The sequence below is a fragment of the Callionymus lyra genome, chromosome 3, assembly GCF_982586985.1.
Source record: "Callionymus lyra chromosome 3, fCalLyr1.hap1.1, whole genome shotgun sequence".
Lineage (NCBI taxonomy): Eukaryota > Metazoa > Chordata > Actinopteri > Syngnathiformes > Callionymidae > Callionymus > Callionymus lyra.
In genome coordinates, this window is record NC_141820.1 from 3,132,738 (window position 1) to 3,148,840 (window position 16,103).

A 16,103-nucleotide genomic window follows, 5' to 3' on the forward strand; every position below is an offset into this window, starting at 1 on the left:
GGTAGATGTGAGGTCAGAGAGGTAGATGTGAGGTCAGACGGGTAGATGTGAGGTCAGAGAGGTAGATGTGAGGTCAGACAGGTAGATATGAGGTCAGACAGGTAGATGTGAGGTCAGACAGGTAGATGTGAGGTCAGACAGGTAGATGTGAGGTCAGACGTGAGGTCAGACAGGTAGATGTGAGATCAGACAGGTAGATGTGAGGTCAGAAAGGTAGATGTGAGGTCAGACAGGTAGATATGAGGTCAGACAGGTAGATGTGAGGTCAGACAGGTAGATGTGAGGTCAGACGGGTAGATGTGAGGTCAGACAGGTAGATATGAGGTCAGACAGGTAGATGTGAGGTCAGACAGGTAGATGTGAGGTCAGACGGGTAGATGTGAGGTCAGACGGGTAGATGTGAGGTCAGACAGGTAGATGTGAGGTCAGACGGGTAGATGTGAGGTCAGACGGGTAGATGTGAGGTCAGACAGGTAGATGTGAGGTCAGACAGGGTTAAATCAAACACCAGAGTTGATTAGAATCTATTTATTTATTGAACCTTTTGTGGAATCACCTCCTTTGATCGACAACCATCAGTTCTGACACACACACACACACACACACACACACACACACACACACACACACACACACACACACACACATCAGAACCGTCACGAGGCTTCAGAGAAAGTTCTAGAAGTTCTTCTTCATCTGGACTCGTGGCTCCAGAGACAGTCCTCCAGGGTCTGTCGTCTGGTCCAGCCTCCAGTCCTGTCTCCCATGTTCACGCTCTCTCCAGGTCCTTGTACTTCTTGCGGAACACGGACACCTGGTCCTTGAAGAGCACCGGGTCCAGGCGCAGCTGCGAGTGCACCAGAGGCATGTAGCCAAACCAGCTGGCGAAGGTGTTGATGCACTCCTGCCGCTGACTGAAGTGCTCGGGGTCGACCCAAGGAACCGTCCTGGTGCCCTGGTGAGCCAAGAGAAGGTGGTGAGACTAAGAGCATCGGCAGGATCTCAGGAAGAGGAGCGCCCACCTGTGGACCCGGGAGCTCCTTGGACTGCTTCCTCTGGGCCACTTTGATTGGCGGCAGGTGCGTCGCAGCAGAGACCAGGAAGTTCATGAGGATGTCCTCGCAGTTGCACGAGCGGTCCACCAGAGTTCTCAGGGACTGGGGCAGGTAATGAGTGAACAGGTAGTGGTAGTACCTGCGAACATATGCAGAGTTTGAAACATGTTACCACAGTCCTATGAAACTGCTGTTCTCAGAGCGAACACTAGAGGTCGCTTCAGACTCACAGACTTCTTGTCCATCACATCAGAAGTTCAACCTTTAACGTCTGAACATTTGTTTCTTTATTATTCAGTAAACCATAAAAACAATCGATACAAAACTACTTCCAAGCTTTTCAACTTAAAAATATATATTTTTATTATAGAAACGTTAGGATTAAAGAATTTAATTGTACGATATTAAGGCTTAAACTGAAAAAGATGATTCAATAGAAGAAAACATTCAAATAAAGGAAAAATGTTTAAATTCATTTTTTCTTGAACTAAATGTTTTGTTTTGAAAAAACTTTTGATGATATTGTTTTTCATCAAAATCCACTTTCTTTTATTCATTTATTTTATTGTGCAACTGATGTGTTTGATTGACTTTTTAATGTTAGTAAATCGTTTGTGTCATTCTTTTATTTTATTGGACAGACTTGTAGAAAATAGAAAAGCTTTATTCATCCAGAGGGGAAACACACTTTTACAACAGCGCAGTTTAAAAAAATAAAGTGCAAGGAAAAAAATAAAAATAAAAGAGATAATACAAAATAAAATAAAAAAGATCTTAAAAATATACAATTATTTACAAAATTAGAAATTTAACACTATTAACAAAATACAATAGAATAAAATAAAATAAAAATAAAAACAAAAAAAGTAAAAAAATAAAATAAAACACACGAGAAGAAAAACACACTACGGATTAGCATCAGGATATTTAAAGTAGAGAGTTAAATATCCTGACACCAGTTGGGATGAAGGACCTTCTATAACGCTCCGTCCTACACTGGGGGGCCTGAGCCACTGAAGGAGCTGCTCCTCCTCGGTCAGGTGCAGTGGGTGGAGAGTGTTGTCCCTGATGGAGGATAGTCTGGAGAGTGTCCTCCTCTCTCCCACCTCCTCCACCGAGTCCAGCGAGCGGCCCAGGACAGAGCCGGCCCTCGTGACCAGCCTGTTCAGTCTCTTCCTGTCCCGGTCCGTGCTGCCTGCTCCCCAGCAGACCACAGCGTAGTGGATAGCAGAGGCTACCACGGAGTCATAAAAGGTCCTTAAAAGTGGTCTGCACACTCCGAAGGACCTCAGTCTCCCCAGGAGGTGGAGGCGACTTCGGCCCTTCTTGTACACGGCGTTGATGTGTGTGGACCAGTTCAGTTTATTGTTGAGGTGAACACCCAGGTATTTGAAGCTGTCCACCAGCTCAATGTCCGAGCCCTGGATGCTCACCGGTTGATGTGGTGGGGACTTTTTCCTGAAGTCAATCACCATCTCCCTTGTCTTACCGGTGTTTAAGCAAAGGTAGTTGCTCTCACACCAGTCAACAAAGTCCTTGATGACTGACCTGTACTCCAGCTCGCCCCCCTTAGACACGCAGCCCACAATGGCCGAGTCGTCAGAAAACTTCTGGAGGTGACAGCTGCTGGAGTCATAGGTAAAGTCCGCCGTGTAGAGGGAAAAAAGGAAAGGTGACAGCACTGTCCCTTGAGGCACCCCGGTGCTGCAGATGGTCACCTCAGACCTGCAGTCCTGCAGCCTCGCATACTGCGGCCTGTTGGTGAGGTAGTCCATCGTCCATGCTGCCAGCTGTGTCCCAACTCCTGCGTCCTCCATCTTCTTCCTTAGCAGCGCCGGCTGGATGGTGTTGAAAGCACTTGAGAAGTCAAAAAACATGACTCTCACAGTGCTACCGGCGGCTTCCAGATGAGTCAGTGCCCGGTGCTGCAGGTAGATGACGGCGTCATCCACCCCCATCTTTGGCCTGTAGGCGAACTGCAGCGGATCCAACGCAGAGCTCACCGTCGTGTGTAGCTCGCGGAGTACCAGCCTCTCCAAGGTCTTCATCAGATGGGAGGTCAGGGCGACTGGTCTGAAGTGGCTTGGTTCCTTCGCGTGCACCGCCTTGGGAACCGGAACCACACAGGAGGTCTTCGACTGGACCGGGACCTTCTCCAGTTTGAGGCTCAGGTTGAAGATGTGTGTGACCAACTCACAAAGTTGATCAGCACAGTCCCTGAGCAGTCTGGGGATGAGTCCATCTGGTCCAGCAGCTTTCCTGATCTTCAGTCGCCTTAATTCTCTCCTCACCTGTTCAGATGTAACAGAGAGAGGTGGCTGTGGGGGGTTGGGCAGCTGAAGTAGGGCGTGTTGGGGGGGATAAAGGTGGCTTGGAGGTGAGAACAGTTGGGGGGAGGGGGCTGAAGCAGGGGAAAAACAGCTTTGTGAAGAGTGGGGGGCAGAGATGGAGGGGGGAGGGGGGCCCTGATCAAACCGGTTGAAATACTGGTTAAGTTCAGTGGCCCATCTTTGGTCTCCCCCTGCTGTGGCTCTGGCTCCACTCTGGCCATGACCTGAGATGTTCTTCAGGCCTTTCCACACATCCCTTGTGTTGCCCTGCACCAGTTGCTCCTCCAGTTTCCTCTTGTATTCCTCCTTGGCCATCCTGATCGCCTTCTTGAGCTCTCGCTGGACCTCTTTAAGCTCCTCTCTGCTCCCTGAAACAAACACCCTCTTCTTCTTGTTCAGCAGAACTTGAAGTTGAGGGGTCACCCATGGCTTGGTGTTGGCAAAGCACCGCACCTTGCGGGTCGGCGTGATGTTGCCCTCACAGGACTTTATGTAATCCGTGGAATGGTCATTGAAGGTGTCGATGTCATCACCATGAGAGAACACGCTCCAGTCTGTAGACTCAAAGCAGTCTCTCAGCCTCTCCTTGGCTTCATCATTCCACATCTTAACAGTTCTTTTCTGTGCAGGCTGTCTCCTCACCATGGGAGTGTATTCAGGTCGCAGACGTATCAGGTTGTGATCAGAGCGGCCGAGGGGGGGCAGGGCGGTGGAGGTGTAGGCACCTTTTACATTTGCATACAAAAGGTCCAGAGTCTTGTCCTCCCGGGTGTGGCACTTCACGTATTGTGTGAAGGTGGGAAGAATGGAGGAGAGTGAGGCATGGTTAAAATCCCCGTTAATGAGCAAGAGAGAGTTCGGGTGTTTGAGCTGCAGGTCAGACACTGAGGCGCTCAGCCTCTCGCTCGCTGCGGCTGCGTCCGCAGAGGGAGGAATGTAAACAGTGAACACAATCACATGTGAGAACTCCCTCGGGATGTAATACGGGCGGATGCCCACCGCAACAAACTCTATGTCCTTAGTGCACACTTGTTCTTTAATGGAGACATGCGCGGGATCGCTCCATCTCTCATTAATAAACACCGCCACTCCTCCTCCTCTCCTCTTTCCATCCATGTCCCGGTCCGCACGCACCATCTTGAACCCCTCCAGGGAAACAACAGAGTCTGGGATCTTCTCCGTCAGCCAGGTCTCCGTGAAACATAGAAGGCTGCTCTCCCGGAAATCTCTCTGATGCCGGGTCAGCGCAGCGAGCTCGTCCGTTTTATTCACGATCGAACGTACATTTCCCATGATGATCGATGGAATAAAGGGACGGAACCTACGTTTCTTCTCTTGTTTCATCCGACCTGCTCTGCATCCGCGTCTTTTTCTCTTGATTTCCACGGGAATCGTCCATTCCGCGCTGAGAGAGAGAGCGGTGTTGCGCAACAGCTGATCCCTGGTGTAAACAATAGACCCGCTGAGCGTGTCTGCCGACGGAGTTCCCAAAAGTGACGAAAATAGCAGAAAACCGTATGCAAAAGTTGTAAAAGTGGTCTCGTTTTGTGCACAACGGCAACAAGATCCGACCACTCTAAAGAAAAAATTAAAAAGACGCCAAAAAAATGGAAAAAGTGAAATAAAAAGTAAGAAGAAAGAGGGAGCTGTTGTAACCAGCTGCTGCTCGTGCGGCGCCATGTAGAGGCTCATGTTCTTCTGTTGAATTATCTGTGAAATCATGGTTTATTCTTGAGATTCTTCTCTTAATGATGATGTTTAAGTGTTTGAACAGTTTATAAAACGCTTGATGTGTCAGTCGTGGATCTTATTCCTGCCGTGATGAGCTTCATTCATGTCGCAGTATGAAGTGATGATGGACTAGAGCTCAGATGATGGAACCCTGGATTCAGGAGATGTTCACCCTCGACATGGTGAAGAGAGAACCACACGTTGAGCTGGAGCGACTTTACTTTCAGCCTGTTTTGAACTGTGGCTCTGATGGAGGTCCAGCTGACAGCAGCACATGCCGAGCGTCTGTAACGGAGACTATTGAGACTTGTCTAGACGAACAACAGCTCCACGTCGGCCTCAGATGGAAGAAGTTCTTCAGGTGGTCACCTGTGGTAGAAGGCAGCTCCAGTCAGCACGATGGAGTAGTCGTTGGTCCACTTGGACGTGTAGCCCCAGGCGTGTTTCAGGGGGTCCCAGAAGTGGCTCCTGGGCGGGTAACCCACGATCCTCTCGGGGAAGCTCCTCCACACCAGGAAGGCGAAGTTGACCTGAACGACAAGAGTCAATCCTGAAGCTCCTCCTTCTCGCCATCGTGTCCACAAACCTCACTGGTCAGCAGAACCGTGTCTTCATCCAGGCTCAGCACAGCTTCCGTTTCTATGGCAACGTGAGGTAGAAACCGACTGGAGGCCTGCGACACAAACATGAGCCATCGGGGAAAGTCAGGACATGAGCAACACACCTGTCACAGAGAGGACGAGATTCTTACCTTCCGTCTGCCGTCCGTCACCGTGAGAGGAACCGGCATGGGCGGCCACTTGCTCCGACTGGGCGGAGCTTTCTCACTGTTCCAGATGATGATGATCTGCAGGAATGATGTCGACGTTCAATGACATCCCAGAAAACTCAGGTTATTATTTATTACTCGAGGTTATGTTGGTGTCTCAACAAGAAGAATGTGTCTCGCCTGCAGTTCATACAAAACAGCCAGAATTCTGATTCGCTCTCGTAGAAGAACTCACATTTCTCCGATTCTTAAATCTCTGCATTAGTTTGTTTCAGGATCATTTTAAAATTCTGGTTCTGACTTTCAGATCTTTTCATGGTAAGATTTAATTAATTAATTAATAAAACAAGTTTTAAAAAGTTTATTTGATTTTGTCAAGAGTTGTGTATAGGTACATTTTTAATTAATTTTATGAAAGAAATCTAAGTGAAATACTTTGTATTTAAAAAAAAAATTGGGAAAGTTAAAAAACCTGCATCTTTTTTGCCAATACTGTGTCAATATTATACATTCTTAACGATACACAACACACACACCAAATATCTACACAACTCTTTAAAGCTGACTTCCTGCAGCACACTGACTGACTGACCTGAGAGCAGTACTTGGACCTGGAGACCACCTGCAGCAGCTTCATGATTGGCTGAGACTGAGACACCAGCGGGGAGACGGCGTGGATGACGGCAGTGAATTCCTGACCCGGAGTGACCCCTGGATTTATGAAACAACACAACAGCATTTCTACAACTGACCCTGACACATCTTTTGGGGGGGACGCGTGTGTGTACCCAGGCCCAGGTAGTAGAACGGGAAGTGGGCCAGATGTGTGGAGTATTCGGGAAGAACCAGCAGTCCTCCAGGCAGGAAGTTCCACATGTACTTGTTCCTGGACGCGTGAGAAAACACTCGGTCCTTGATGATCTGTGCGGAAACAAAACATGAATCAATTTGTTGCTCCACCAGATGGCGCTCTCAGCCGTGAGATGTTTCTCTCTGGAAACATTACTATTAGAAGGTTAAGAAGTGAAAGAACCGAGAAAGTGAGGCTTCATGAAGCTTCATCAAGAGTTTTCACTGATTGTTGTTGGTCGATGATGATCAACACTATCTTATTATCATCCAGGTCTCTGCTCTTCTGTTCCCTCCTGCAGGGGGCGCTGCTGTGACACCAGTGTGAAGGTCTGCACAGTCTCTGCATGATGTATGTATATAAGCAGCTTATCTTCAACCTCCAGAACCTTCACGTTATTATCTGCAGCACAAATCCTTCCAGTGAAAACACCAAACTTAAATCCCTCCATGATTCCTTGAGACGTTTTTTATACACTGAGTATGTAGCAATAAAACTGAAGTATCCGTGTGCAGTAAAAACATGTTGATGGTTTAATATATTTATGATGTTCTGCCAGCAGTACCATGTTTATGTAAGAAGTACTTTCTTGTCAAGATCAGCGTCACAAGTTCACCAGTCTCTCTAGTATTACTCTGCAAGACGATGTGGTATTACTCTGCAAGTCTCTCTAGTATTATTCTACAAGACGATGTGGTATTACTCTGCAAGTCTCTCTAGTATTATTCTACAAGACGATGTAGTATTACTCTGCAAGCCTCTGTAGTATTACGGTGCAAGTCCGTAGAATTACTCTGCAAGTCTCTGTAGTATTACTCCACGAGTCTCCATAGTAATACTCTGCAAGTCTGTAGTATTACTCTGCAAGTCTCTGTAGTATTACTCTGCAAGTATTTGGAGTATTACTCTGCGAGTCTCCATAGTATTACTCTGCAAGTCCGTAGTATTACTCTGCAAGCCTTTGTAGTATTACTCCACAAGTCTCCATAGTATTACTCTGCAAAGCCTTATAGTATTACTCCATGAGTCTCCATAGTATTACTCTGCGAGCCTTTATAGTATTACTCTGCTAGTCTTTGTAGTATTACTCTGCAAGTCTTTGTAGTATTACTCCATGAAGCTCCACGAATCCTAAAGAGTGTCATGCAATACTATAGATTTATACTACGGACCCTCGCGCAGTAATACTACGAGGACTCACACAGTAATACAAAAAAGACTAGTCGAATAATACTACTGACCCTGGCAGAGTAATACTACGGACCTTCATGGCCTTCAGAAACGTGTCTTCGTTCCTTGATATTTGCAAAGATAAATGTTGGCTGAAGACGACGCCGCTGAGAAAGAAAGGTGTGTAAATACAGTGGCATCTACAGACGCTCCTGTGTTTTCAAATGATTCCGTGCGGCTGATGTTCCTGAGCGTAATGACATATCATTTCTTTAAATGAGGGGATTTTCTCGCCAGACTTGGGATGTGAGGCTTTGAGAACGTTGCCCTCGGCCCGGACGAGGACGTCAGACGAGCGCGGAGCGAAAGTGTCGCCGCGACCTGGTGATTACTCTGACGGAAGGAGGTTCAGACGCCAACACAAGCCGCGCTGAGTGTGTTTAGCCGTGAAAACACACACTTATGTCGCAGAGAAAACCTGTGTTTAAAGGCGTGTTGTGTTTTGAGAGGAAATGTTGGTGAAAGTTTGGAAAGTTTATCAGTGATCGGAACATTCACTGGTTGAGCCGAACATTTCAGGATCATCTGTTCAATCTGTACATTCAAATTAGGTCGAAAAAGTTCACATGATCATCGTCTGAGGTAGAACTTGCTCCTATGAAGGTGTGAGTCTGTATTTCATGATGGTTACTAAGTCACTAGTTTGATGCTCGACTAAGTGTTGCTGGTGGGAGTCAGAACTCAAGTCCCAGGTTTTACTCTGAAGGGAAACAAACTTGTGTTTGAAAGAAGTTTCACAGAAATGGAGAAAAGACTTCTGTCGAAAACACACCTCGAGTGTCGTGAGGACGATCTTGTCCACGGAAGAAAAGTAGGCGTCCCACAACATCTGGGTTCTTTGTCTGAGAGCCAGAACTCTGTCACTCTCCACCGCTCGCACCGTGGACGGAACCTGGAAGAAAGAGGATGTTCTCGCTGTTGATGTTACTCAAGTGGACCCAGAACCAATCACCTGCTACGGTACCGGGTCATTTTAAAGTTTGAACGGTGTTTCCACGTGAACCTATGTCAGAGCCGGAGACGTTTGAGACTTTTGCACCTCGTTCCGTTCGTTCCTTTGCGGGAAAATTTATCGCAGTTTGATGCGACTTTAGTCGCACTTTTTTACGTTTGTTTTGTTTGTGTTCGCTCGACAGTGCGGCCCTGAAAAGTGCCAGAAACCGAGGCAGGAGGAATAATAACAAAAGTAACGTATGTAACTAGGGTTCTATGGGTCCTGGATGACCGCGGTGCTTCAAGCACTGAATGTATCCATCCCTGATGACCCCGGATAGGGTATATCTTTTGGTGACATCAGAGGATCTGTTCCTGCAGAATCTTCTCGCATAGTCACAAGGATTCTGAGTGACAGAACGCTCTGGCGGTCATCCAGGATTCTTAGAACCATAGTTACAGACGTAACTTTCATTCTATTTCGTCCATACTGACCGCCAGAGGCACCAAAAAGTGCTTGGTGAGGCCCATGATGCTGCCTCACAGATGTCCTCAAGGGGTACCCCGCGTAGGGCCGCCCATGACGTAGACATCGCTCTGGTAGAGTGGCACCTCACCCCGAATGGAAGGGGGTGACCACTTCCTTTATATGCATGGGTAATAACATCCACGATCCAGTGAGACAGTCGCTGCTTGGAAAGAGCAGAGCTTTTCCTAGGGCCACCATAGCAAAGGAAGAGCTGGTCTGACCGTCTTATACTTGCGGTTGCAGCTACATAGGTCCTCAGAGCCCGGAAAAGGGCACAGCAGTCCCAACCTGTCTTCCCCTTCCGGGGGAATAAATTGTGCCACTTGAATGGGACGGTTGAGGTTTGATAATGAAAGAACCTTTGGGAGAAAAGCCATATTTGGCAAGGGGGTAACCCCTGAGCCGTCTGGGCTCCACCACAGACATGACTCACTCACAGACAGGGCATGTAGTTCCCTGACACGCTTCGCTGAAGCAATGGCAAGGAGAAAAGCAGTCTTAGCAGAGACCCACTTCAGCTGTGGCTGAGCCAGGGGTTCAAAGGGAGGCAGACACAAAGCGTCGAGCACCAGGTGCAAATCCCATGCTGGGGCACGCTGTGTGCGTGGGGGGCGTTGTCGCCCCACGCCCTTTAGAAAGAGGGACACCAGTCTGTGGGACCCCACTGTGTCATTATCCACCAGAACATGTCGAGAGGAAATGGCTGCCATGTATACCCTCAGAGTAGCAGGGGACTGGCCACTGTCTAATAGTGACTGGAGGAACTCCAGAATCTTTGGGACTGAACAGTGCACAGGGTCCTCACCATGCAGTAAACAGTTGCCACCTATTTGCATACTGCAGCCGGGTAGAAGGCGCCCTAGCATTTAGTATAGTATCGCAGACAGCATCTGAACACTCCGTCAGAAGCGGTTGGGCCCTGCAGCGGCCAGATAGCTGCAGGCGAAGAGGGTGGGAATGCCAAATCTGACCCTCTAGCTGAGACAGGAGAACCTTCCTGTCGGGGAGGCGCCATGGTGAGCTGCAGCAGAGCCTGCGCAACAGTGGAAACCATGTTCTCCCTGGCCAGAAGGGGGCTAGCAACAGCAGCCTGTGACCTTGCTGGAGGACCCTCTGTAGTGTTAAAACAATCAGAGGGATTGGGGAAAAGCATAGAGGAGACCGGCTGAGCACCACCTCTGGATGAAGCCGCCACTCCCCCGACGGAGGCTTGCCCCGAGAGAGCAGGTCTGCGACCTGATTCCGGTCCCCGGGCAAATACATTGCTCTCAGGCTGGCCAGGCGTGGAGCCGCCCAAAGAAGGAGGTCCCGGGATGCTTGCAACAGCTGTGCAGACCTGGTGGCCCCCTGGTGGTTTATGTGCAATATGGTCGACACATTGTCTGACCGCACAAGCACATGTCGCCCTCTCAGGAAGGGAAGAAAGTAGAGCAGGGCCATATACACAGCTCGTAGCTCTAGAACATTGATATGCTCCAAGCAGTCTCGAGCAGACCACAGCCCCTGGGCTGTATGGTTTTGCCAAACTGCACCCCACCCTGAGAGGAAGGTGTCTGTTGTGATGGTCTCTCGACGGAATGCAACCCAACCCATCTGCATGCCCTGGAGGAGAAAATGTCTCTCTCTCCACAGAGCCAGAGCAAGGAGGCAACGGTGTGACACCTTGAGTCTCCTGTGCTGGTGCCACCTGGCATCCAAATGAAAGCTGTTCAGCCACCTCTGAAGGGGACGTAGCGACAACAGCCCCAAAGGGACCACGGTGGCGGCAGCAGAAACTCTGCGTAATGCAACCACATGCCCCTGCAAAAGAGAGGAAGGAGGCGGAGGATGTCTTCCACCTGCTGTGGTGACGGTCAGGCCTTCATTGAGACGGTATCGAGTGTTATCCTGAGAAAAAATTGTGCTCTGTGAGGGAACCAGGTAACTCTTTGTAGAGTTCACCCTGAGACTTAGTCGAGACACATGGTAAAGAAGGCTTGTGGTGTCCAGGGTCACCCGAGACCGGGACGGAGCACAGACGAGCCAAACGTCTAGATAGGGCAGGATCTTCATGCCCTGTGACTGCAGGGGCGAGAGGGCTGCCATCACAGCCCTGGTGAAGAACCCCTAGGTCTGCCAGGAGAAGGAACACTCCTACAAATCCCGGACAGCTGCTGTTGAGTCTGTCTGGCTTGGATATCCGCACAAGTGCCATTAGCACTGCAGGTCCAAACAGTTCCCCCGGTTCCACTGGAACACTGCGGAGGGTTCTCCCGCATGCCTCCGTCAGAGGTGATTGTGCCAGCCAAAGCTGGCGGCGAGCCTGGATGAGAGTGGACATAAACTGCCCCAGCTCTCTAGACATCAGTGTTGTGGTGACAGTAGTCTGCTGTGTTCTCCTCCCCCTGGTCTGCCACTCCTCCTGTCGTCTCACCTCACACCTGGTCCTCATCAGCAATCATGCTCACCTGTTCTTGATCCCCAATCAACCCCCTTCATCAACCCTTGGATTCCCCGCGGTCGGCGCCAGATCTTACTTCACACTACCGTGTAACCCGGATCTCTCACTCCAGCTCGCCCACCTCGCTCTCCCTCCGGCTTCCTCACCCACTACCTGCTCCCCTCCTATTCAATAAACCCCTTTTTGTATTCCCTGGAACCTTGCCTCTGTCTGCTCTTGTTTTCAGCATCGTGAAACGTAACAATCAGCGCGAATCCCTGCAGGGAAGCGTCACTGAAATTATGGATGGAAGCATCCAATGGAGTCTCTTGTGGGATGCTGATAAAGCAAGCATCAGGTGGGACATAGAATTACCTATGCATCCCATGCGTGCCGCTGCGTCATAGGCTTTGGAGAGCAGGTCATCCGTCACCCGACACTGGGAACGAGGACACCTCGCATCCGGTCTCAGAGCCTCATCAGGTGAGACAATTAAAGCAGCTATTGTCGGCTCAACCGCTGGTATGCGGCCCAAGCCAAACTTGGGTGCATCCTGCATAGCTGCCAGGGTCCGGATGTCTGAAGTTGCATGAGAGAAGTGAAGACATATTCTAAATTACTTTCCTATAGGTGTATCCATTGATGAGTTGAATGTATGTCCTTTGTGTAATCAACTGTTAAACATTGATAATGTCATCTCTCATTCAGATCTTAAACATCCTGTGTTGTGTTTTACGACCGCTCCCTTCCTCACAGCAGGGGTTATGAAGTTTCAGGGCTCAGGGGCTCTGGCCAACTGTGTCTTAACTTTTATGGCCCTTGGTGACATGGCTTAAAGGTGACTGTGAAGATAACATACTGTATGTATTGGGGGAGGAAGGATAAAGCCACGGTAACAAATGTTGTGATTGTTTAGACAAGGATGTTCCCGACTTTTGAAGTATCAAGACACAGAATTTAGGGCCCTCGAACCTGGTTGGAGATAACAGGTGTGAAGGAGGTCAGGAGATTCTTTGTTTAGATTAGTGATCAGATCAAACAACATCTGTTGTTCATTATGGAGTCAGATTTGGGGAACTTAACTTATGATGGGAGTGTCTTGAGTGTCTTGGCTTTAAAAGACGAGACGATCTAAAGATTAAGGGCCACTCTCTGGGAGGACCTGGGTGAGCCAGGATGACTGACAGAGACTGGACCAAGCGCTGGAACTGTGGTATTTCTGAACAATTTGAATCATTTGCATTTCTTTGTTTAACTGTTGTATTTGAGGTCTTGTAAGGCCTACTTTGGTAATCATACTTTGTTATTAATAAATTGACTGTCTTAATTCTAAAATGTCACTCTTCCTTGGATCAAACGAATGCGCAGAACTCATTAGACAGGAAAGAGATTTGAGTTCCTTTAGAAGGCTCTAGAGTCCCTCCAGCATGCATGCAACTCCCTCAAATATTCGTCAGATGGAGGCACAGTAAAGTTGGCGGGAGCTGATCCGCACCTGAAAAAAGCACTGGCCGAAGCTGGCTGAGCCTGCGGTATATATAACTGCAGGTGAGTCAGGGCCGTACGAATGATGGCCCCCATTGAGCCGTCAAAAGTAGAGCTGTGGGCTGAAGAACGGGAGCCCGCCGCAGAGGCATGGGAGGCTACATGCTGTGGCACCACATCCTCTCCATTTTCGGCGAACTCGGTGGCTGAAGCTGCCATGGAGATTATATCTTCCTCCGGTTCCAAAATGGCTGGAGGAGGAGCAGGATCACCCAACTCTCTTTCACCAGTCCCAGACTTGAAGGCCAGGAAGAAGGATCTCATTTGATTAACCTCCTCAGTTAATTGGTCCACCTTGGAAGCAAGTCCGGACTCTTTAACCTTCTTCCTAGAAGAGGGGCCTCTAGTCTCAGCAGCCCGCCGTTTAGATCAGCCGGGTTGAGCTGGGGTCTGCCGCTGGGCTGAGGTCAACTGCTCAGGCAACGAAACGAGGCCCAACAGTTGTTCCACCTCAGCAAGTCTGGCAGCCCTTTCTCCCCGGGGCATGAAGCTGTTCATGCAGGAATCTTCTGAAAGACCTTCCCTCAGATGCTTAAGATGAAGGCATGAGGGACACATATCTTGGCCAAATGTTGGGAGAGGCAGATAATACACTGCCGTCACCAACAAATGTAAAAAATAACCAAGCAATAATGGTAGCTGTATATAAGCGGTACAGATGTCGGGAGAGGGAGCGAACACGCTGCCTTCACCAACAAATGTAAAAAATAACCAAGCGAGTGCAACAGGTTGCACCGGCACTCAATAAGGGTAGCTGTATATGAGCAGTACAAATGTCGGGAGAGGGAGCGAAAACACTGCCGTCACCAAAATAAATCAAAATACAACCAAAAGCAAGCACAACAGGTTGTACTGATATATAAATATTTAGTGTACAATGTTGGGAGAGGGAGCGAATACACTGCCGTCACCGAAGAAAATCAAAATACAACCAAAGCGAGTACAACAGGTTGTACTGATATATAAATATTTAGTGTACAATGTCGGGAGAGGGAGCGAATACACTGCCGTCACCAAAGAAAATCAAAATACAACCAAAGCGAGTACAACAGGTTGTACTGATATATAAATATTTAGTGTACAATGTCGGGAGAGGGAGCGAATACACTGCCGTCACCGAAGAAAATCAAAATACAACCAAAGCGGGTACAACAGGTTGTACTGATATTCATTGATATATAAATATAGAGTACAATGTCGGGAGAGGGAGCCAATACACTCCCGTCACCAACAAAGAATTAATGCAACCAAAAGCGAGTACAACAGGTTGCACCGAACAAAATGTAATACGAAAAGTTGGTACTTAGCCAAACGATGCCGATCCGAGGCTGAAGTGTCCACGGCGAGCCACTACAACTTCTCAGCGTCAAAGTTCATTACAGCCTCTGGAGGACGAAAGTTTCGCAGCTCCGACAGAAGTCGCGAGACTACCAGCAACGCACAAAAGAACTTGTCGTTGAACTAGCTCGGTGACATGCTATCTGCGCAGCGAGAAGATGAAAAGGAACAGATCCTCTGATCATCAGGGGTCACAGGTGACTTTGTTGGTATTAAACTCGAACAGCGCATGCGCGAGATGGATACATTCAGTGCTTGAAGCACCGCCTCTGGCGGTCAGTAGGGACGAAATAGAACAAGAGACGCGAGCACAAACAACTGATTCCTCCTGTAAGGGACCGTCAAGCAAAAAAAAAAACTGAAAAAAAAAAAGACAAAATAGATTCATTCGTCATTACCTCATTTTTTAATAAAGTCTATCTAATCTAATCTAATCTAATTAATTTATTAAGATGAAATAAAATCAAAAGTTCAATATTTATGATCTTGAATTTACTTTAAAAAAAAGTTTAGAGGGAATAAAAACTAAGAGGTTAGTAAGAATTTTTACATGAGAACTATTTGTCCATGACCTCTGACCTCGCGAGGGCATCTCCACGGTCACGTGACCCGGTTCTTACCTGCAGCAACAACCTCTCGTCTCCCTCCAGAACCGCCTGGTTCCACTGGACGACGTCGGAGAAGGGAAGCTCCCACCCGTTACTCAGCAGCACGGGAATACACGCCGCCTGGAAACACACGTTTGATGAAGACCTGAGGAGACGCTTCAGGACCAACGACTCAACCTTGACCTTCAGATGAAGGTCAGGAAAAAGGTCGATAATGTCTCTGTTCTGACCGAGAATTTCTTTGTCTCTGGACTCAAGGATCTCCGGCCGTGCGTGGCTTTGCTGTGATTTTAAGGACGTGTTTACAAAGGAATGTTACATTTCCTGTGAGACCGACAGACGCTGATCCACGGCGTCCCCGCACTCATCGTGGCAACCATGGACTCAGACTTGTCGGTGAAACAGTCAAAGTCTCTGTGATCGCTATGTTTTCAAGAACAAACGTTCACGGCATCAACTTTCCTCCGCCGAACACGATTGGTTCCTGTTTTCACGGACGCGACTCGTGTTTTTGTGACACGTTTACAAATAGACATCAGCCTGTCAATCATCCGTCACATGACGTCTGCCTCGTCCTGACGACAACTGACATTTATGTGACTCACACCAACTTGATTGACTCGACACACTCAGAAAAGCATGTTAGCTCTTCATCATCTCTCCTGCACCTTCTCTTCATCATCTCTCCTGCACCTTCTCTTCATCATCTCTCCTGCACCTTCTCTTCATCATCTCTCCTGCACCTTCTCTTCATCATCTCTCCTGC

At 48.4% G+C, this 16,103-nt stretch overlaps 1 protein-coding gene across 1 annotated transcript in view; it reads right to left on the reverse strand.

Moving 5' to 3' along the window:
* Positions 1–769: 769 nt before the first annotated feature.
* Positions 770–16,103, reverse strand: part of ext1c (exostoses (multiple) 1c) — a 96,787-nt gene continuing 81,453 nt past the window's right edge. The window contains exons 4-12 of the mRNA XM_087786191.1: positions 15,350–15,457; positions 8,738–8,857; positions 6,674–6,806; positions 6,478–6,596; positions 5,868–5,963; positions 5,703–5,789; positions 5,486–5,646; positions 1,017–1,194; positions 770–982 (exon numbers count right to left, since the gene is read on the reverse strand). Coding sequence (XP_087642317.1) covers positions 770–982; positions 1,017–1,194; positions 5,486–5,646; positions 5,703–5,789; positions 5,868–5,963; positions 6,478–6,596; positions 6,674–6,806; positions 8,738–8,857; positions 15,350–15,457 — 1,215 coding nt within the window. The remainder of the gene's footprint in view (positions 983–1,016; positions 1,195–5,485; positions 5,647–5,702; positions 5,790–5,867; positions 5,964–6,477; positions 6,597–6,673; positions 6,807–8,737; positions 8,858–15,349; positions 15,458–16,103) is intronic.